This window comes from Indicator indicator, chromosome 14 (assembly GCF_027791375.1).
Source record: "Indicator indicator isolate 239-I01 chromosome 14, UM_Iind_1.1, whole genome shotgun sequence".
NCBI lineage: Eukaryota > Metazoa > Chordata > Aves > Piciformes > Indicatoridae > Indicator > Indicator indicator.
Genome location: NC_072023.1, coordinates 17512698 through 17533626, shown reverse-complemented (window position 1 = coordinate 17533626; position 20929 = coordinate 17512698). Strand labels below are relative to the sequence as shown.

General features: G+C 46.0%; 1 protein-coding gene across 1 annotated transcript; it reads right to left on the bottom strand.

Annotated features, from left to right (window-relative positions):
* Positions 1 to 3259: 3259 nt before the first annotated feature.
* CASP2 (caspase 2) lies at positions 3260 to 19950 on the bottom strand. Its single transcript, XM_054386846.1, has 10 exons — positions 19801 to 19950; positions 16833 to 17000; positions 15204 to 15279; positions 13833 to 13927; positions 12243 to 12419; positions 9486 to 9614; positions 8962 to 9052; positions 4034 to 4183; positions 3837 to 3946; positions 3260 to 3394 (listed from the first exon to the last, which is right to left on the bottom strand). Exons 1-10 carry the CDS (start codon positions 19948 to 19950, stop codon positions 3260 to 3262), a joined length of 1281 nt encoding a protein of 426 aa, XP_054242821.1.
* Positions 19951 to 20929: the final 979 nt, after the last annotated feature.

Below are 20929 nucleotides of genomic sequence, written 5' to 3'. Positions count from 1 at the left end.
CACTGTGCTGGGCAGACCACTTCAATGTCTGATAACCCTCTCAGTGAGGAAGTATCTCACAGCATCCAGTCTGAACCTCCCCTGGCACAGCCTGAAACCATTTCCTCTAGTCCTGTCACTTGCCACCAAGAAGAGGCTGCCCCTTTCGTTTTTCAACCTCCCTTCAGGTAGCTGTAGAGAGCAATGAGGTCTCCCCTCAGCCTCCTCTTCTCCAGACTGAACAACCTCAGCTTCCTCAGCCCCTCCTCATAGGCCATGAGCTCCAAGCCCTTCACAAGCCTCATTGTCCTTCTCTGGACATACTCCAGAACCTCAATGTCCCTCTTGTAGAGGGACCCAGAACTGAACACAATACTTGAGGCGTAGCCTCACCAGTGCTGAGTATCTCATCCCCCAGCCTGGCTTGATAATGAAGATTGTTCCTGCCCAGGTGCATGACCTTGGACTTGGTTTTGTTGAACCTCATGAGGTTCACCTGGGAGACCTCTCCAGCTTGTCCAGGTCCCTCTGGCATATCAACAGCACCACTCAATGTGGCATCATCTGCAAACCTGCTGATGGCCCTCAATCCTACTGTCTATGGCACTGATAAAAACATTGAACAGTACAGGTCCCAGTATGGATCCCTGAGGGACCACTTGTCACCTGTCTCCACCTGGACATCGAGCCATTGACCACTACCCTCTGGATGTGACCATCCAGCCCGTTTCTTATCCACTGAACAGTCTACCCATCAAATCCATACCTCTCCAAGCTGGCAAGTAGGATGTTGTGGAGGCTGTGTCAAAGGCCTGCAGAAGTCCAGACAGATGACATCTGTTGGTTCTGCCTTTTCTGCTGATACAGTCACTCCATCACATAAGGTTGGTCAGGCAGATGTGCCTTTGGTGAAGCCATTCTGGCTGTCACAAATCACCTCCCTGTCCTCCATCTGCCTATCAGATCTCCTAGCATTCCCTGAGGCTCAGCTTCCCTTGTTGTTGGTCTTTGAAGGTAGAACAAAAGAATGTGCTGGTTCTGTGCTGTAGAGCTGCTGCCAGTCTTGGTCACTGCATGTCAAGGCCTTTGGGCATCCCCTGGCATTTGTTTCCATGCAGGTGTCTGATCATTTGGATCTTCCCCCACTACCAGGATGCTTTCCTCCAGCTGGCATTTTCACCTTCTTTCTAGGCCCTTCCTCCTTCCAAGACTCCTTTTTCTTTGAAACCCTTCATTTTGGTAACAGCTCTTCCTTTAAGAACACCAAGGCCACAATTTTCCCAGTTTTAATATTTTATGAACTGAAACACATCATCAACCTCCTGCTTGATACTTCTGCCTCACATCTCTTTATAAATGCTAACTTTTGGTTTAGTTCAAGCGTTAGCAAAATTTACCAGCAGCCCATACTGGTTTTAGCTAGCAAGTAGGAGGCAGATGCCTGCAAGTTCAAAGGAGCCTCTGGGAGCTCCTACCTCAATAATGCAGAATCCTCTCTCTAGAAGCTCCATTTCTGCACAGAGCCACAACTCCCCAAATGGAAGAGACTGCACAGAATAATCAAAATGGGATTCTTTATTGTGACACTTCAAGTATACAAAAGGAAGGTATGGAAGTGGCAGTGATGATGCAGTTTGATGCAATCCTACAGAAATCCATGAGTGGGCTGTTCCATCAACAAACCCATCTGTAAAACATTGCACCATGTCCAAGAGGGAGCACTCAGGAATCTGTACTCCAGAGAGGTACAACAGCCCCTGAACTGGTATCTCAGACTTCAGAGTAAGGCACCAATTGGCAAGGAGGATCCTTGTTGTTCATCACATTGTGCGCAAGGTAAGTGCAAGATTCAAGTCCAGGCTGCATCCCTGGCAGCTGAAGCAAACGCAGCCTTGCTTCTCCCGGGCAGAACAATAAAACCCCCATGTGCCTCATTTCCCAGCATCCCTCCACATCCCTTTGTGCTTCCTATTCACAATTCTATCCTGAAGAAATATTTGTAAAGCCACACTTACACAAAAAAAGAGTAAGCCAGGATCTATGCCTGCTTCCTGATGCAAAACGGAGAAGGTTGAGACTCAAGTGAACAGCTGTAGGCCACATCTATCAGGATCTAGGCTCTACCAGAACATGAGAACAACACCCATCTCCCATGTTTCATGGGAGTAACTGCCACTGGACACAAGCAAGAGACAAATTACAGCATGAAGAGCTGTAGACAATTTCCAGAAGTGATGAATGATGCCACAACATTTCTTAGAATGACACTTTGCAAACAAGATTGGGTGGGAAACAGCTTCAAATGATCATGGCTGAAGAGAGGAAATTGTCCAAACAGGGTAAGAATGTGAAATGCTCCCCTTGGGAAAGGAAAGGAACTGCAGGGATAAATAATTCAAGCACCACACTGAGACTGCAAAGAGCTGCCTTCAGTGGCTTTGTTGATTCACCAGAAGAGACCTTTGCACAAGGCAGTTGCGCAGTGCAATTATAGACTCCTGAGAAGTTGGTGGAATCCCCATGTCAGATGCATTCCTCCAAAGGGGTATTCCAAGCATCTGTTCCTGGGACTCAAGGGAGCTAATCTAGAACGTCTAGATCCAAAACTCTTTCGGGGGAAGTCTACGTAGGTTCATTTTTCTGTATGAGACATTCTCTAATTGTTTGTTTTGTTGACAACCTGGGGTGTCCTGAAGCTCTCTTGGTAACTTGGCTACAGAAGGAACACACACAAAAAAATAATTGAAGTGCTCAAGACAGATTTCAAAGTGTCAACAACCTTCCATTCTGAAGGGAAGGGGACCCCTTTCCTACTGTGCACAAAAGCTGAGTGTCGTGCACTCAGAGTGTCGAGGACCCAAACAGAAAGCGTTAAAAATGTTACAACACCAGCATAAGATAAAGAGCTTTTCAAGAATAAGTTTCCTTTAAGATAGGTTTAACTTTAAAAACCCAGCAACTGTATGGTCTGTTCCCCTTTTTGCATTCACTTCACTTAAAAATGTCCTTCCAAAGGCTGTTCCCACTTCTTCCTAGTTCCAGTGGTGATCCTCTTTCCCTCAATTCCCATGCATATGGAGTAAGTCAGGGTATTGGAATTTTAAACTGAACTGAGTCAGGTTACAAAGAGAGTGCCAGCTTGTTTTAGAAAAAGCCATGGAGAGGTGGCCTGGCCAGATGCAAAGAAGCATTCCTGGTTTGACATCTGATGTAACAGCCTGTGGACATCCACACGAAGTTCAGCTTTGGCAGTATCCCTCTTCCAGCAGAACTGGCAGGGCTATTTCCCTGGCACATAGCCAGGAAACAGGTAAAGGTCCTGGCAGAGTGTGCTGCAATATTCTGACATTTCCTTGCAGCGGTGAAATTCTGTGCCTGGGGCATAACCTTCCCGGTGCTTGATCTGCCGATTCACCTGGGTGTGAGAATACAAAAAATGGAATTACTGTGAGGATTCAGAAGGCAGAAGTAAGAAAACTGTCATCCTAAGGGACTTTGCCAACTGAAGCCATTTTGTGGTTCTATTTTATATGTTCAGGGAACAAACCAGTCTCAAAACCCCTCTACTGCTGCAGAAAAGAAGGGATCCTTGGCAAGCCAGATTAGTTCTTCTCACAAGTTCACCATGCAGCTGTACAGGTGGAATGGAAGGAGGTACAGAAAGGACTTTTGTACTTTGGTTCAACTGCAGCAGAACTGCTTATAAATATACAGAAACGGGGCAAGAAGTATTGATTGTGCTACACATGAGGCAAGAGCCTATTTGGAATCTGAGCTCTATTTGGCATCTGAGGCACTGGAAGGCACTTCAGAAAGCAGTCAAGTGTGGGAGGGGAAAGACCTCCCAGGTTAGTTACCTTTACCAACATGTCAGCCACATGAGTGTCTCGAGAGTCCTCTGCAAACACAGCCGTGAGCGCCTCCACATACCAGGACCCACGCTTCGTGTTCCGCATGGCAGCTGTGCCTGGGAAGAAGGTGTGCAAGGTGAAGCTTCTAGAGATCACAGACACAGCACCTCCTTATGCCCTGAACTATGGCCTCTTCCCAATACCTTTCAGACAAGCATATCCACAAATCATGTCAGAGCATGTGGGCAGCCGCAGCTTGGGGTTCTCTTCCCTGTTGGCATCAGCCTGCTCGCAGCCTGGGCAACTGGACCACTCCTTTCCGTCCCTCTGATCCACTCCCCGGTCTGTCTCATCTGGGTCAGGGGAGAGGGGCAATAAAGGAGGAGGGCAAGGGAGGGTAGAAGAAAATAAATAAAAGAAGAGAAATTGTTCTGAATTACTGGATGCACTTTTCCTGTATTTCCTGTTTCTGGGCTCTGGCCAGCAAAGCCACAGCTGCCGTCAAGCAGTAAGCTTTTGCATGAACTTTAAGCTTTTTCAGCTGTTTTTTAAAACTCATCTGAAAGTTTCTCTGCACAGACTCCTACAGCAACTGCTGAACCTGCTCAGCCTAACCACTGCTAGTCTGCATGGGGCTCTGAGCAACCTGATCTAGTGTGAAGTGTCCCTGCCCACAGCAGGGGGGTTGGAACTGGATGATCTTTGAGGTCCCTTCCAACCCTGGCAATTCTGTGATTCCCACCTTCCATTCATATGCAGATCATGGGATAACCAGAAAGCAGTTCCTGACAGCTCCTCACCACGCACTAAACAATGTGATGCCAAGCCCTAGAAGTTTTTCCATATTTACCAACCTTAGAAATATTCCAAACCGTTCAGTCTAGTTTGCAATGCCAACTCCCTCCTTACTGCAGAACTTCAATGACAACTACAATTTTAGTTGCTAAGGTCTACCTCCAAGACATCACGAAAACACAGACCAGGAATCTCACCTAGTCCTAAATCCTGACCATAGCATCACTTGTTTCAATCAAAAGCACAAACTGTGTAACAGTAAGATTCAAACCAATTTCACCTCAAACATGAGCAAGAACCTCCAGTACCTGGAGATTGCTTTAAGACTTGGAGAGCGTTTCATATCCTTCGCAGGACTCGGTCTGTGCTATGACAGGTGTGAGTACTTTCAGTTGGCTGTTTACACAGAACTGTAGAATGGTTTGGGTTTGAAAAGCCCTTTCAGATCATCCAGTCCAACCATTCTCTAACTCTGCCAAGGCTGGTGCTAAACCAGGTCCCTCAGCACCACATCTCTGCCTCTTTAAACACCTTCAGACATGGGGATTCAACCACCTTCCTCAGAAGCCTGTTCCAGTGCCTGAAAACCTTTCCAATGAAGAAGCTTCTGCTATTATCCAATTCAAACCTCCCCTGGGACAATTTAAGGCCATTTCCTCTCATCCTATCACCTCTTACTAGGAAGAAGAGACCAACCCCCACCTCGCTACAACCTCCTTTCAGATAGGTGTAAGGACTGAGGTCTCCACTCGGCCTCCTTTTCTCCAGGCTGATCAACCCAAGTTCCCTCAGCTGCTTGTCACAAGACCTGTTCTCCAGACTTAAGCGTTGGATTGGGTCCAGAGAAGAACAACCGAAGGTCCTTCTTGTAGTGATGGCCCCAAAACTGAACCCAGTACTCAAGGTGTCACCTCACCAGTGCTGAGTACAGGGCAAAAAAAAAAATTACTTCCCTTATCATGCTGCTCACATCATTGCTGATCCAGGCCAGGATGCTGTTGGTAGTTTCCATTGTAATCTGGATTAACTACTGAGTGGCAATAACTTCAAAAGTACAGCTCTGTTGTATGACAAATTACATTTCACAGCTTTTGTTGATAGTTTTGCCCTTCTGTAAGATGAGCATCCACTATTCCACCTACTTCTAACAGCATGGCTCAGATTCTAGTGTTAGGAGGCATAAGCACCCACTTCAGAGGCCTTCCTGTTCTGATGTGGCTTTGGGTTTTTGTTGCCAGCTCATGCTCAAGAAATGCGTTGAGATTTGTCAGCCTTTGACAAGCAGTGGCACAGGAAGTGTTTCATAGCTACGCACGGGAAATGGCTGGTTCCTAAGTCAGCAGCATTGCTCTCTACATCCAACATGACAGCAGCAGTGGGTATGGCTGTCTGACAAGCTAGACACAGACTGTCATTAAGGTTCCACAGCTCAGAATGTCATGGTTACTCCGAGTTCCTTCATAGAAGCACAGAATTATTAGGCTGGAAAAGACCTTTAAGCTCATCAAGTCCAACTGTAACCCAAATACCATGACCACTAAACCATATCCTGAGGCACCACATCTACAGCTTCTTGAACACCTCCAGGGATGGTGACTCCATCACCTCCCTGGGCAGACTGTTCCAACCACTCACCTCTCTCTCAGTGAAGAATTTTTTCCTAATGTCCAATCTAAACCTCCCCAGGCACAACCCAAACCCATTTCTTCTCATCCTGTCACTGGTTACTTGGGAGAAGAGACCAACACCAGCCTCACTTCAACCTCCTTTCATGTTTCATGATCTCTTTAAGGTTGCAATGAAAATGTTTCCATTTTTAACCACTTTCTTTTTTCACGTCTTTCATCAAACTAATAGGAAAGCCAAACCTGATCTGTTGATGCGAACAGACTCATTATGGTAATTAAAGAGTCAAATAAGCCTAATTACCAAATTCTGGCTTGTTACACTCATTCCACACTGTTCTGAGTTTGTATATTCAGAGTATCTACAGCTTCAATGACCTAAGCAAAGCAATCACATTCAATTACTACTGCAGACATGCAGTTTACAACATTCCAAATGCTTAGAAGAATTAAATGTTGTATTTTTGAATGCCAAAATCCTTCATGCAGACTTCAGCTTTTTCTCTGTACTGGGATTAAACACAAACTGGTAAAGGGTGAAATCCAACAAGGCCAAGTGTTGTCTGGCATCTGGGAAAGAACTACCCCATGTACCAGGATAGGCTGGGGACTGACCTGTTAGAGAGCAGCTCTGGGGAAAGGGACGTGGGGATCCTGGTGGACAGAAGGATGCCCATGAGCCAGCAATGGGCCCTGGTGGCCAAGAAGGCCAAGGGCATCCTGGGGTGGATTAGAAGGGCTGTGGTGAGTAGGTCCAGAGAGGTTCTCCTCCCTCTCTGCTCTGCCCTGGTAAGGCCACATCTGGAATATTGTGTCCAGTTCTGGGCCCCTCAGGTCAAGAAGGATCTCAGGAAACTGCTTGAGAGAGTCCAGTACAGAGCTGCAAAGATGCTGAAGGCAGTGGAAGAGCTCCCTGCTGAGGAAAGGCTGAGGGAGCTGGGGCTCTTTAGCTTGGAGCAGAGGAGCCTGAGGGCTGACCTCAGTCATGTTGATCAAGATGTGAAGGGCAGTGTGGGGAGTATGGAGCCAGGCTCTGCCCGGGGATGCACAAGGACAAGGGGCAATGGGTGCAAGCTGGAGCAGAGGAGCTTCCATGTGAACATAAGGAGAAACATTTTCCCTGTGAGGGTGGCAGAGCCCTGGAGCAGGCTGCCCAGAGAGGTTGTGGAGTCTCCTTCTCTGGAGACATTGCAAACCCACCTGGATGTGTGCCTGTGTGACCTGCCCTAGGTGATGCTGCTCTGACAGGGGGGTTGTACTGGATGATCTCCAACCCCTACCATTCTGTGGTTCTGTGAATGAAACACCCTCTTGGCTAGAGGACAATCTATAAAGCTCTGCTAAAAATAAAAAAAGAAGGGAAAGAACTGCAAAGAACGAGGGAAAAGAAAGGAAAAAGATCATACACATAGGAAAAACTCTATTGAAAGGGAACCCCCAAAGCTTTGAAAGCCAGAATTTCTCTTTGCAGTATTTGCAGTGTCACAGAGATTTCAGAAATGGTCCAAAACTTTGAGAGAAAAACCTGGTCCTTATTAGATGTGAAAGGAAGTTAATTCAGATGTGTGGTTAGCTTAAAAAGGAGGAAAACAGAGAGCAGAATTACATATGAAAAATGGAACAGAAAGGGTGGAAAAAAGAACAAGTCTGTGAGAATCAAGACAACAGGGGGTAAGAATTCTACAACAGCAAGTGGGAAGAGTGTAAGGAAAGAGGATATTGAGGTGCTGGAGTGGGTCCAGAAAAGGGCAACCAAGCTGATGAAGGGTCTGCAGAACAGGACTTATGAAGAATGGCTGAGGGAACTGGGATTGCTCTGCATGGAGAAAAGGAGGATGAGGGGAGACCTTCTGACTCCTTACAACTCCCTAAAAGGAGGTTGGAACAAGGTGGGTGTTGGTCTCTTCTTTCTAGTAACAAGTGATAGGATGAGAGGAAATGGTCTCAGGGTGCATCAGAGGAGGTTTAGGCTGCATGTTAGAAGAAACTTCTTGACCAAAAGGGTTTTCAACCACTGGAAGATGCTCCTTAGGGAGGTGGCTGAATCCCCATGCCTGGAAGTGTTTAAAAGAGGCAGAGATGTGGTGCTGACGGATATGGGTTAGCACCAGACCTGCTAGAGAATGGTTGGACTTGATGATCCTAAAGGTCTTTTCCAACCAAAATGATTCTGTGATTCCATGAAAGGTCAGTTGAAGATCGAAAACTGAGAGCATAATGAAAAAATAAATACAAAGACTTGGCATTAACTTTGAAAGTTCAAGAGGCGACACACAAGACAAAACATCCAGGGTCAGGAGAAAGACAGGACCTCAAGCAGGACTCCTGGTGCACAGGATTGCTAGTGCAGTACCTCATGCTGTGCTGCAATGGGATGCATCACATGCCCCACTCCCCCTACTGCAGGCACGCCAAGAGAAAGCCTCAGTGTGGGAGTGGGATCTGACAGGGCTTCATGTCACTGTGGTGCTCTGGGGGCTGCAAGTCAATGCACACACCTCACACAGAGCAAGGGACACTTACAGAGCAACAGATGCAGTGGCAGCAGCAGGGCAGGAGGTGAGTGTGGGTCCCACTTACACCTGAGAGAAGCAAAGAGGAGAGTTGACAGCAAGTTGAAGGCGTGGGCGTGCGTGTGTGTGAGCTGGGCCTCAATGGCATGCCAGACACGGGGCCTTCAGCACCTGGGCACTCAGCACTTGGGTACTCACCTCCCCGACAGGCCTGGATGAAGAACATTTTGGGCTTATTCTGCAGATTTGGACAGTTTGCATTGTCAAAGAGCCGGAAAGCCTCCTGCAGCTGAGAGACAGGAGAAACAACAGTCAGTGCAGCCCTCTGTGAGCCAAACCCGGGCTCACCTCATTTCCTTGTGTTTTGATTCGTACCTTACTGGTCCTGCTATTTGCTCTTTTAGCTCCAAAATCACCACGTGATGAACACACCCCTCTCCCCCACCTCCTGCTGACTTGAGCTCCTGCACTCTATCTAATACTTGTGCAGCAAGAGAGAACAAAGTCATTTGCCCTACTTGCCCTATTTCTGTGCCATTATCTTACAGACCTCTCACAGGCAACATCCTGGCCCTTTCTTCCCACAAGCTCTCATTTTCTCTTTAACAGATCAATCAATCAACCCTCAGTCTCTCATTATTTCAATTTTTAGTTCCCCCCCACTCCTTTTGTTATCTTCCAGGTGATAACCTACACCACCACCTGAGGACCCAGCAATATACCTGCAGCAGTTTACCATCACTGCCATAAACAGCCCCCTCCACACCATGGGAGAGTAAAGCTACAATGCAGGAATCCACGCCCTGATGATCTGGCAGCTTAGAGAAATTCTCCAATGTGTTCTGCATCTCCTGGAAGAGAGAACAAAAAAAATGCTTTAATGCTTTCCAGATTTACACAGAGAAACTGGGTCAGCATACAGGGAAATATGATTCTATGAAACCCACAAATGGTCCTCTTGTTATGGAACAAACCCAGGACAAAAGACATGGTCCACAAGGAAACCCCAGCAAGCTGCTCTTCTTTTAAGGAACCTTGCATCTTAAACAAAACATTGTGAGATTGGAATGACCTAGGGCAAAGAGGCCATGCAGAAAGTATCTGAGTTGGCATCTGGTTGGATTTAACATCACAGATTTAACATCACAGAATTATTTCAGTTGGAAAAGTCCAACCTTCGACCCGATACCACCATGGCCATTAAACCAAGTCCCCCACGTGTGTCTTGAACACCTCCAGGGATGGTGACTCCACCACCTCCCTGGGCAGTCTGTTCCAATGCCACACTTTCAGTAAAGATGATCTGCTCCATGACCTTCCCCAGCACCAAGGTCAGACTGACAGGTCTGTAGTGCCCTGGGTCCTCCTTGAGTCCCTTCTTGTAGATGGGTCTCACATTGGCTAGTCTCCAGTCAGCTGGGACCTCCCCAGTTAGCCAGGACTGCTGGGAAATGATGGAAAGTGGCTTGGGGAGTATTTCCAGCAGCTCCCTCAGTACCCTCAGGTGTTTGCCATCAGACCCCATAGACTTTTGTTTGTCTAAGTGGTGCAGCAGGTCACTGACCATCTCCTCTTGGACCACGGGGGCTTCAGTCTGGTCCCCATCCCAATCTTCCAGTTCAGGGGCTGAGTATCCAGGGAACAATTTGGTCCTGCTACTACAGACTGAGGCAAAGAAGGCATCGAGTCCCTCAGCCTTTCACTCATCCTTGACCACTGTTCCCCCTGCATCCTACAAAGTCCAGAGACTCTCCTCAGTCCTCCTTCTGTTGCTGATGTCTTTGCAGCAGCATTTCCTGTTCTCTTTAACACCTGAAGCCAGATAAATTTCCAGTTGGGCTTTGGCCTTTCTCATTTTCCCCCTGTATAGTCTCATGACAATCTTATGGTCCTCCTGAGTGCCCTGCTCCTTCTTCCAACAACCACAGACTCTCCTTTTCTCCCTAAGCAGCAACCAAACCTCTCTGTTCAGCCAGGCTCCTTCTTCCCCACCTACTTGGCTTTCAGCACATGGGGACAGCCTGCTCCTGCAGCTTTAAGACTTCCCTCTTGAACAGTGTCCAGCCTTGCTGGACTCCTTGGCCCCTCAGGGCTGCCTCCCAAGGGGTTCTGTCGACCAGTCTCTGAAACAGGCCAAAGTCTGCCCACTGGCATCCCACGTGTCTCTTCTGCTGACTCTGCTCCTTACTTCAACACTGAGAACTCTGGCATTTGGTGATCACTGCCCAATATGGCTCCCAACCATTACATCACCCACAAGTCCTTCCCTGTTGGTCCAGCAGTGAGCCTTCCCCACCAGCTCTCTCACCAGCTGTGCCAGGAATTTCTCCTCCACACACTCTAGGAACCTCCAGGCCTACTTTCTCTGCTGTGTTTTATTTCCAGCAGCTATCAGGGAAGCTGAAGTCCCCCAAGAGAAAAAGGGCCAGCGATCACAAAACTTCTGCCAGATACCTACAGAGTATTTTCTCCTTCTCCTTATCCTGGTTAGGTGGTCCATAGCAGGCTCCTACAATAGTATCTGCTGCCCTGGCCTTCCCTTGGTTCACCACCATCATTAAGCTCAACACAATGAAACCACTGCCTGACATGCAGGGCATGCAGGAGAAACCGGCTGGTACTTTACAGAGGTGTTACAGTGACACCTGAGTCTGGCTGGGACATTGGAGCAACTGAACAGCTAGATACTCTGGCCCTTCAGGCATCCCAACACTGGTGATCCAAACACAACAACAGTTTAGAGTAGAAAACGTCAGGAACTCTGACAACATGGCAGGTGCCAAAGTCTGTGATGTTGCAGAAGCTGCCCTCTGGAATAGAACACTCCAGGAGATCCTGTAGCACTTGGCTTCACAGGGACTGCAAAGGAGTAAGAACAAATGAGGCTGGAGAAGGCACTGACTGCATTCCTGGGGAAAAAGAGGGGCTTGATTCAGTCAGGGAACATTACCAATTTTCCTAAGTGAAGCACAGCCACTTCTCTAGCAAAGCAAAGACTGAAGGAGTGGAACTCAGCTGCATACATACTAGAAAAGTGATAAATAGGCTGCCAATGAAAGGACATGAAAACATCACTTACAGCTGTAAAGACTAGGCCATGTATTTGCAAAGTTTAACTTTTAGGGTAACAGAAGACTGGAATAGTCTACCTAGAACGAAGTGGAGACTTTATCAATGTGTAGTTTTACCACAAATGCCGTGTATGGTCTAGACACTCTTACTCCTTGCACTACACTCAGACTAGAGTAGGACCACTTGTGATCCTCTCTGATCCTACTTTCCATTTTAAGTCCTTCTCTTTCCAAGCTTCTGCATGTTTGTCAGTCTGTGAACAGATATCATCACCTTGAACCTTATTTTCTACCCCTAAGTATCCATCCACAGATCCCTGTTCAAGGGAACCTCCTGAGATGTTCACATTAACCTTTACACACTCCCACCCATATTGACTGTGAAGTGCTGGGATCCATGCCTCTTACCTGTGCAGTCTGATCACGACAGACTGTCACTTGATAGCCAAGATGCTTGAAAAGCACCTGCAGGGAAGTACAGTCCACATCCCCCCCTGCACGGTACTCCAGCTCCTTCTCACTGCTGAAGTGCACATTGCTGATGATAAGTGCCAGGCCTCGAGGCTCTGATACCAGCTTGTATGCCTGGGAAGAACATTTGAAATGGGTACATTTAGAGTACATAAGGAAGTAGCGTCAAGAGTAGAACAGTAATCCCTACACACCAAATCAATGCCCTGTTCAGGATGCATTGACTAACAAGGCACAAAACCACTAGAGGTCAAATTTCTGAAGTTAGCTTTTTTAACAACAACAAAAAAATCCAAATATTTGTATTCCAAAGAGTCCCAAAGACAATTCTTAAAGTCTCCACAAGTCATGACCCTACAACACTGTCACTAAGATGTTACACTAGCTTGTTTTCCTCTCATTTCAACAAACACAGCTTTTCCATTTCAAATTGGGAATTGTTCCTGCTGAATTTTTAACTCGCCCCACCTGCTTCCATCATCCCCATCAAAGGCCTTAGGACAACACCAGTAAAAGTCACCTAACATTTCTCAGTTGCTGCTGGGAGCAGTACAATACAATGTGAGGGCAACTGTAATAGCAAAGGCTGTCAGTCAGTGATCCTGGAAGTCATACGGCTGGCAGAAAAGATTAATAGGAAAATAGCTAAAGTTTAGAGGGGTGTCTTCAAATGAAGTTTCCTCTCTGCCTCTTCCACTCTAACAACAACAAATCAAATAGTCAATCAGCTACTGTAAATTGGAAATAAAATTGAATACCAAAGGAGCACATCAGGTAGGTAAGGTGCATCCAGGCACAGACACGGTAAGAGCCAAGCCAAGCTCACACAGATGCTGTCCAATTAGGTCTCTCCAACAGACAGTTAAACCCCCCAAGAGTAATTCCTTTTGCTGTACACAGAACCTGTGACCCAAGTGTTACTACCTTGTGTTACCCTAGAGAAGCATATGCTCCATTCTATGCAATGATTTAATTTCTTCCTTGAAGCTCACCTCACCACAGCCTCTGCTTTACAAACAAAACAAGCAAAGAGTAATCAGACTCCCCACAGAACTTCAGTTGCTGCAGAAGGAGAAATTCAAGGTGTTCTACCCAATACTATCCAACACAGAATCCTAAGCTGGTTATTGAGCCTAAGGAGAGATCTTTTGGGTACAGTTAGGAATTAAAAGCACCGAGACTGGAACTAGTACTTGAACACAGCTGTAGTGTCTTAAGTGTCATTTGCAAGTGTGTCACCACACAGGAGACAAAGAACTAGGAGGTAGTAACACTGACAGCTGACACAGAGCAACAGAACAGATAGCACTGCACAAAGTTCTTCATGAACAAGAACCAGAAGCACACATTTCTGTAGAGTTACAGAAGTTCTGAGAGTGTCTTGACACTTGTGAATAAGAACTACAAACCCAATGAGACTTGGTAGGCCTTGTAGTTCCACAACCACAAGGACACACATGTTCACTTTACATATCCAAACACCTCACATCTTTCCCATCTTAAGGGAATTTTCTGTCAACTACTTACCAAGTGCTGATGATCCTTATAAAATTCAGGAGTGCAGTGTTTCACTGGAGGAACTGAGGGATCACCTCCATCATTCAAGGAACATTCCAGTTGTTCTGTGCACAACAAACACACCAATAACAGAAATTTTAATTACAAAGCCTCTGTAGCTAGCCAGTAATTGCAAGTGCTGAACACTATGGTTTTAGGCACATTCCTGTATTGTCCTATTCAGATCTCTAAGAATTTTATTTGATCAGGAACTAGAAACACAAACCGAAATAGAGCAGAAAAAAAAAAAACAAACAACAAAAAAGTACTGGAATGGGATAGTTTTCTTTTTATATAATTTTAATTGGCGACTTTTTTTTTTTCTTACATGCCTTATGCAAGACCTGGTAAATGTGGGGAGAGGCTGAATGAAATCCAACAAGGTCAAGTGTAGAGTCTGGCTTCTGGGAAAGAACAATCCCATGGACCTGGATAGGCTGGGGACTAACCTGCTGGAGAGCAGCTCTGGGGAAAGGGACCTCGGGGTCCTGGTAGACAGAAGGATGCCCTTGAGCCAGCAATGGGCCCTGGTGGCCAAGAAGGCCAAGGGCATCCTGGGGTGGATTAGAAGGAGTGTGGTGAGTAGGTCCAGAGAGGTTCTCCTCCCCCTCTACTCTGCCCTGGTGAGGCCACATCTGGAATATTGTGTCCAGTTCTGGGCCCCTCAGTTCAAGAAGGATCTCAGAAACCTGCTTGAAAGAGTCCAGCAGAGAGCCACAAAGATGCTGAAGGCATCTCGCTAGTGTTCTTTGACACTAGAGAGAGCTGCTAGCAACCAGCACAGTTAAAGTTGTCGTTAAGGACCAGGAGGACTTAAAACATTACCAGAGGTGACATAAATTAGCATGGAGATTCGTTCCAGCAATGCTTTGTACCCATCAATGCTTGCTAAAGAAAAGCTGGTTTGCTGCACTCCACAGAAGCTACAGCAATTGGTGCTGCGCCCATGGAACATATATATGGCCTTGTACTTAAACTTCTTTGCCAAGAAGGAAGACAAAGGTAAGGAATGCTGCCCCGAATCAGAATCTTTTCACAGCTCTAGATATTAAACTCTATTATTATAAACCTTAAAGAAAGTATTTGAAAAAATCTACAATTTACTGACAGGTGCTGTTTAAGCAACAAAGGTTCCTGTGAGAATAAATGAAACTGACTAAGCCTGATTGGATTCTCTTGTCCAATACACTACTTCACTTTCATTTTCTAGCCTACTAACAGAATGACAGTCAGTGCACTGTCATTCCTGTGACAAGCTTATTGCTAGAATTAAGGGGATATTAAAGAACAAGAGGCAGCCAGCCAGCCAAGCAAGCGTTCACGCTGTCCCGAGTGACTCACCGATCCAGCGCGGCCTCTTCGAATGGCACGACTCACTGGCAGGGAAGGGAAGGTCTGATCCATAACAGTGTTCAATCTACAAGACATCCATGAAAAAGAGTAGCATAAACCAGCTGTTTTTTTTCTCTACGGTACAGACCTGTAGGTGTCATGAAATAAGGCACCTGCTTTTGCAGACATCTATTTAAAACAATACTGTCACGGTTCACATGCAAATGAAACCTCGGGACAAGACAGCAGCAGCAGTTTTTGTCCATGAAAAATTTTTTCCCTTCTTTGGATCATCTGTCCTTATACCCCAATCTCCAGTTGGGAAACTTTATAGTGAGCTCATCATATACTTATTTTTGCCAGAGACTGCTCTGTCCACTGATTCCCATCTTTTTGTTTGCTTTTCAAGATTTCATTGTATAGTAAAGCATGACTGAAAAAGGTAGTCTAATAAATCCTACATTTTAATAAGGAAGATCACTCTTCACAAACATCTGCTCTTCCTTCTTTGTGTACAAGATGTTTACTGTGATCTTCCAGCCTCATCACATCAAGAATACAGAATCTCTGCTAAACTCTTCCTTTAGTCCAATGCTAACAACTGTGAAGAGTGAAAAGGTGAACAGAAAAATAACAAAAAATTAAAGTGCTTCTCTTGAAGTAGCTTTCTACTCAGAGCATTGTTGAACACTAGATGAAAATACTTCAGAGAAAATACTTTCTTTGCAGCTTTTGGGTTCTTGATGAAACATTCATGAAGAACACGTTGGATGTAAAAATGTCCAGAAGCTCACTAAGGAGACATGCAAAGCGCTGCAGCTGGGGAGGAGCAACCACATGCACCAATGTGTGCTGGGGCCCACCCAGCCGGAAAGCAGCTGGGCAAAAAACGGCCTGGGGGACCCAAAGGACACCAAGTTAAATAGGACCTAGCAAGGTGTCCTTGCCACAAAGAAAGCCAAATCCTGGCCTGCAGAACAGATCAAGGGAGATGATCCTTCTCCCCTCCTCAGCTCTGGCAAGGCTGTACCTGGAGTCTTGTGTCCAGATACGGACATACTAGAGAGATTCTAACAGCCCACAAAGATGGTGAAGGGACTGAAGCACCTCACATATGAGAAAAGGCTGAGAGAGCTGGGACTGTTCAGCCTGGAGAAGAAAAAGACTCCAGGGAATCTTGCCAGTATAAACACCTGCAGAGAGAGTGCAAAGGGGAGAGAACCAGGCTCTTTCAATGGTGCCCAGTTACATGGCAAACTGGAACACATGTATGTCCTCTTAACATCAGGACATTTTATTACTGTGAGTGACAAAGTGCTGGAGGAGGTTGTCTAGAGAGCCTGTGGAGTCTCCATCCTTGGAGATATTAAAAAGCCACATCCAGGCAGCTTCTAGGCAACTTGCTCAAGATGATACTGCTTGAGCAGGGGCTTAACCCTTACCACCTTGTAAACCTGTGTGAAAATGATCTTCTTACAAAAGTCTTCCCCATTGTTTTTTACTAAGGCTAGCATGTTTCCATTTCCAACAAAACCTTATCCTGTCTTTTGGCTTTTCCCTTTTGAGTAAGACCACCTTGTGACCCAAATGCAATCTGAAACGCAGTCCACCCACAGGAGTTTTTAAAAACTCTTGTACCCTTACAATCCCATGGCTCAGGCTGGATAACGTCCTCAGGATCACTGCCTCCAGATGTTGCTGTTTGGTTTCTCGCAGAGCTTCACAGAAGGCTGCGAAGGCGTTGGGGCCTCTCTTGGGCAGCAAATTGAGGAATTCTGTATTCTGGCTGAAGCTTCCAGACTTGGCCTGCATCCAAGGGAAAAAAAACAAAACCCACACTCAAAGTTTTAACACCTTAACACAATTCATTTTCAATGAATCTTCAGAACAACTAATTTTGTTTTACTTCATGCAAATGTTTCAGGACTACTCTTAGCTGTGCTAGACTCACTTTTATAGCTCTTCCTAGCTGATTTCACTCCCATTCCTCTGCTCCTGTTAGGTCAGGGGGATAGTACAGAACAACAGGGCAAGCAAACAATTCACACATCAACACACAGAGTAAAGTACCTCTCTCTAAACCTTTACTTCCAGCTACTGTTGGAACAGCATCTATTTTCCTACAATGAATATGTGAAGTCCAGAACATTCTTCTACTGCTGCCCAATAGTTTATGGTCTCACACAAACCCCTCAGGAAATGTTAAGTAAAAGCCAGTTCTGAAAAGATTCTACATACACAGACTGTAGCATCTAGACCAACAGAGTAATATATAGCAGCACTACATGAGAAAAGGTAACAATAAAAAAAATGTAATTTAGGTATCTGTAAGGCGTTCTCAAAAAGTTCCAATGGCTAGAATATCAACTGGGCATCTGCCAATAAATTACATCATTTACACTGTAATAGCCTTCCCTTTGGAACTAAAACAGAGCAAAACAGCTCATGCTAAAACATCTGGTATCCAAATTAATGCCACTGAATTAATTCTATGGTTCTTTAATTTCTACTAAGAGCCTAATACTACATATTCAATCACAGGAAAATAAAAAAAAAAAAAGTCTTGAGTGTAAAGCTTTGCTAGCAAAAGATTTCACATCATCTCTCAGTGTTAAAAGAAGAGAGATGATGCTGTCAAGAAGGCATTAATGCAGTGGGTTTTGGAGTTCACCTGAAAAAAACGCTGTTTCCACTGTCACACTTAATTTCCACTGTCATTTTTGCTGTGTTTGAAATCCCTTTCTTCTGGGCTTTCACCTAGCTAATTACACAGACACCAGCTTCACTACATAGTAAACACATTTTTCCTTTATTCTTTCTTGAAAGTGTCTATAATTGAAACACATCTGATTCTTTAGTATCTCTTTGAACGATCCAATTTAAATTAATTCCTGTTGGTTCCTACTATTTTTCCTCATTTTAAACATCAAAGGAATCTGCTCCTATTAATTTCTCTCCAGTGTACACCTACAAACTCCTTACTCATTCTTCACATTCCTTGTGAGCTCTTCACACAGATCAACCACCTTTGTCCTCAGTGTCTTGTCCTATAACGTCCTTCACTTCCACCTTCTTCTTAGTTGTAGTAAAGTTTCAGTACTGACTTAGCACCCCACACTTGAAATTTCATTCCCCCTTCATCTGCCTGAGCTCCTTGATTTATTTAACTGTGAGCAGATTACAAAAGTTCATTTAAATAAAGTGCCCTATTTCCAGAACCATTTTTTTATTCCTCTGTTTAGTTTAAATCACACCAACAGGAACAGTAAAACTGTTGTGTTTTTAACACAGAACTTCAAAGTTATCTGTTATGAAACACACTTTCAAACAGAATTATTTATCCAGATCTTGATTTTCTGGATTCTTGGAGCAGTAGGTGGATGTACAGAACCAGTCAGCGACAATATCCAGGAAAATCTACCCTCCATCAACAGACACAGAGGGGTTTGCCTCCTGTTTTCACTAAGGTTCATGATTAGCATCACAGTCAAGGACAGGTAACCTACAGCACTCCCAAGACTTTTTTGCAAATCTGATCCAGAGAGTGGAAGACTACTGCAAATTCACAGACCTACTATAGAAAAATTAAAGGTAAGACCGAGTAGGTTTGACTCCAGTTATTTTTTCAAGCAATTTACTTTTTGTTCTATATAGCACTGGTATGATTAGAACAATAGTGCAAAAGTTTCTTTCATATCGTCCTTCTAGTACAACACATTTCCCAGTCCTGCTGGTCCAGATGTGAATGCTTTCCTCCTAACCTCTGTCAGACATCTATTTTTGCTGTGATTTCCACATTCATAGCCTGCAATGGTAGTTCAAGTCACTCTCATCTCTTGATCAGGTTATTGCTATTTGTATATATTTAAGCTCTTATTTCTGCAATTGATGTTGCACTAGGCCCTGCAGATAATCCTTTCTTCCAGTAGTTGTTCTTATGACAGGACCACCAACCTTACCAAGGGACTAAGAAGTTCCCACTTCCTTTCCAGTTCACTTCCTCTTTGAAGACCTGTCCTCTACGCTGCACAGTTTTCAGTGCATTACCACAACTCTGAGAGCAATGCCAAGCTATTCCCATCACTTTCATAGTACCTACTACCTGCAAACAGCGTTTCTCATCTGAGTGTCTTGGATCATGCCAGGGGCTTCACGCAGCTTACAAAAACACATGTAGGTACAAACTCTTTAAGTGAAAGGTGCCACAAGACGCTGGCTTATAATATATTCTTTTACTTACTTCCACAGTATTCTTCTGGAAATAGGTATTGCTCCTACTTCTACGAATCGAAAAAGAGAGGCAAAAAATCATAACAGAGGACCGGCAGATGCCACTTGACTCACAAAACACGACCTGCTGTTAACTACATGCCAGCAGAGAAGCCAAACGTTCAGTAAACCTCCGATAAAATCCTCATTGCCAAAACCATCTCACAGTTCTCCTGCGTAATGCAAGCAAAACCCAGACTGCTCTTCCTGTTCTCCAAATGCAATCACATTAACATCTGCAGGTAACATGCAGCTGAATTTGCTAACGCTGCCAAGAATGAGGCTGAGCTTAACTAGGAAAGAAAACTTTGAGAACACTCGAGTAGAACCCGCATACCTGTATCATTTCCATCATCTCCATGGTGATGATGTCCTTCTCTATCATATGCTCCATCAACTCTTTTAAAACTAGCTCTTTTGCCAGAGTCACACGGTTCTTCTTCAGCGCTTCCTGGTGGCATCGCTGCATGCCGCATGCAACCAGCATCCTGGTAGCAGGGAGACCAAAGCCAAAAATCAACGGCCAGAGCCACTCTGACCCTCCCCAACCTCGGGAGGATGCAGAAACTCCGCGGGCAGCCGTCGCCTGACAGCGTGCAGAACAGGCCTGGACCGGCGGCCCCACGGGGATCGGCGGAGATGGACGCGCTCCGCACCACCTCCGACTCTCGAAGCCGCCGGATCCTGGCAGCGATAAACCGCGCCGCGGGCCGGTGCAAGGCGCTTCCCGCTCTCCCGGGACCAGCCCCCACCAAACGCCGCTCCCGCCGCACAACTCCCGCCTTCCGTCCGTCCTTCCCGGCGGCCCCAGCGATTCAAACCCGCTTCCTCCAGTGGCGTGCCCGGGGAGGGGCCCCGCGCCACAGACCCTCCCTTTGGAAAGCTGCCGGCAGTGAAAGCCCAAGGGTGAGAATGAACAGTGGTGTTCGTACAGGGCAGTGATCGTGTCCCGGTACTCAGCACTGGAGAGGCCACACCTTGAGTACGGGGTTCAGTTTTGGGGCCCTCACTACAAGAAAGACACTGAAGTGTTGGAGCAGGTTCAGAGAAGGGCAACAAAGTTGATGAAAGGTCTGGAGGAGGCTTCTGAGGAGTAGCTGAGGAATTGGGGTTGTTTAGCCTGGAGAAGAAGAAGCTGAGGGGGAAACACCATTTCTCAAACACTGGAACCAGGGAGGTGGTTGACTCCCCGTCCCTTGAAGGCGTTTAAAAGAGGCAGAGATGTGTTGCTGAGAGACGTGCTTTAGCACCAGACCCGGTGGAGTTAGAAAACGTTTGGACTGGATCATCTTAAAGGGCTTTCCTAATCCAGGCGCCTCCGCGGCTCCGTGAGTCCAGGCACGCCTCAGCCGCGAAGCCCCTACACGCACGCGCGCGTAACGCCCCCTCCCGCTGGGATCGCCGCGCGGAAGCGTTGTTTGCGTCACTTCCGGAGGCTCGGGGCGGCGGCCGGGCTGGTTCGTGCG

What these genes read in the sequence shown, in the direction of transcription:
- CASP2 (XM_054386846.1), bottom strand. Translation starts at nt 19,950, where the DNA reads ATGCTGGTTGCATGCGGCATGCAGCGATGCCACCAGGAAGCGCTGAAG. An exon ending in GAAGAGGCCGCGCTGGATCG is followed by an intron (nt 13,928 to 15,203) that starts GTGAGTCACTCG and finishes TGTTGTGCACAG; the next exon opens with AACAACTGGAATGTTCCTTG. An exon ending in ATAAGGATCATCAGCACTTG is followed by an intron (nt 12,420 to 13,832) that starts GTAAGTAGTTGA and finishes TGTTCTTCCCAG; the next exon opens with GCATACAAGCTGGTATCAGA.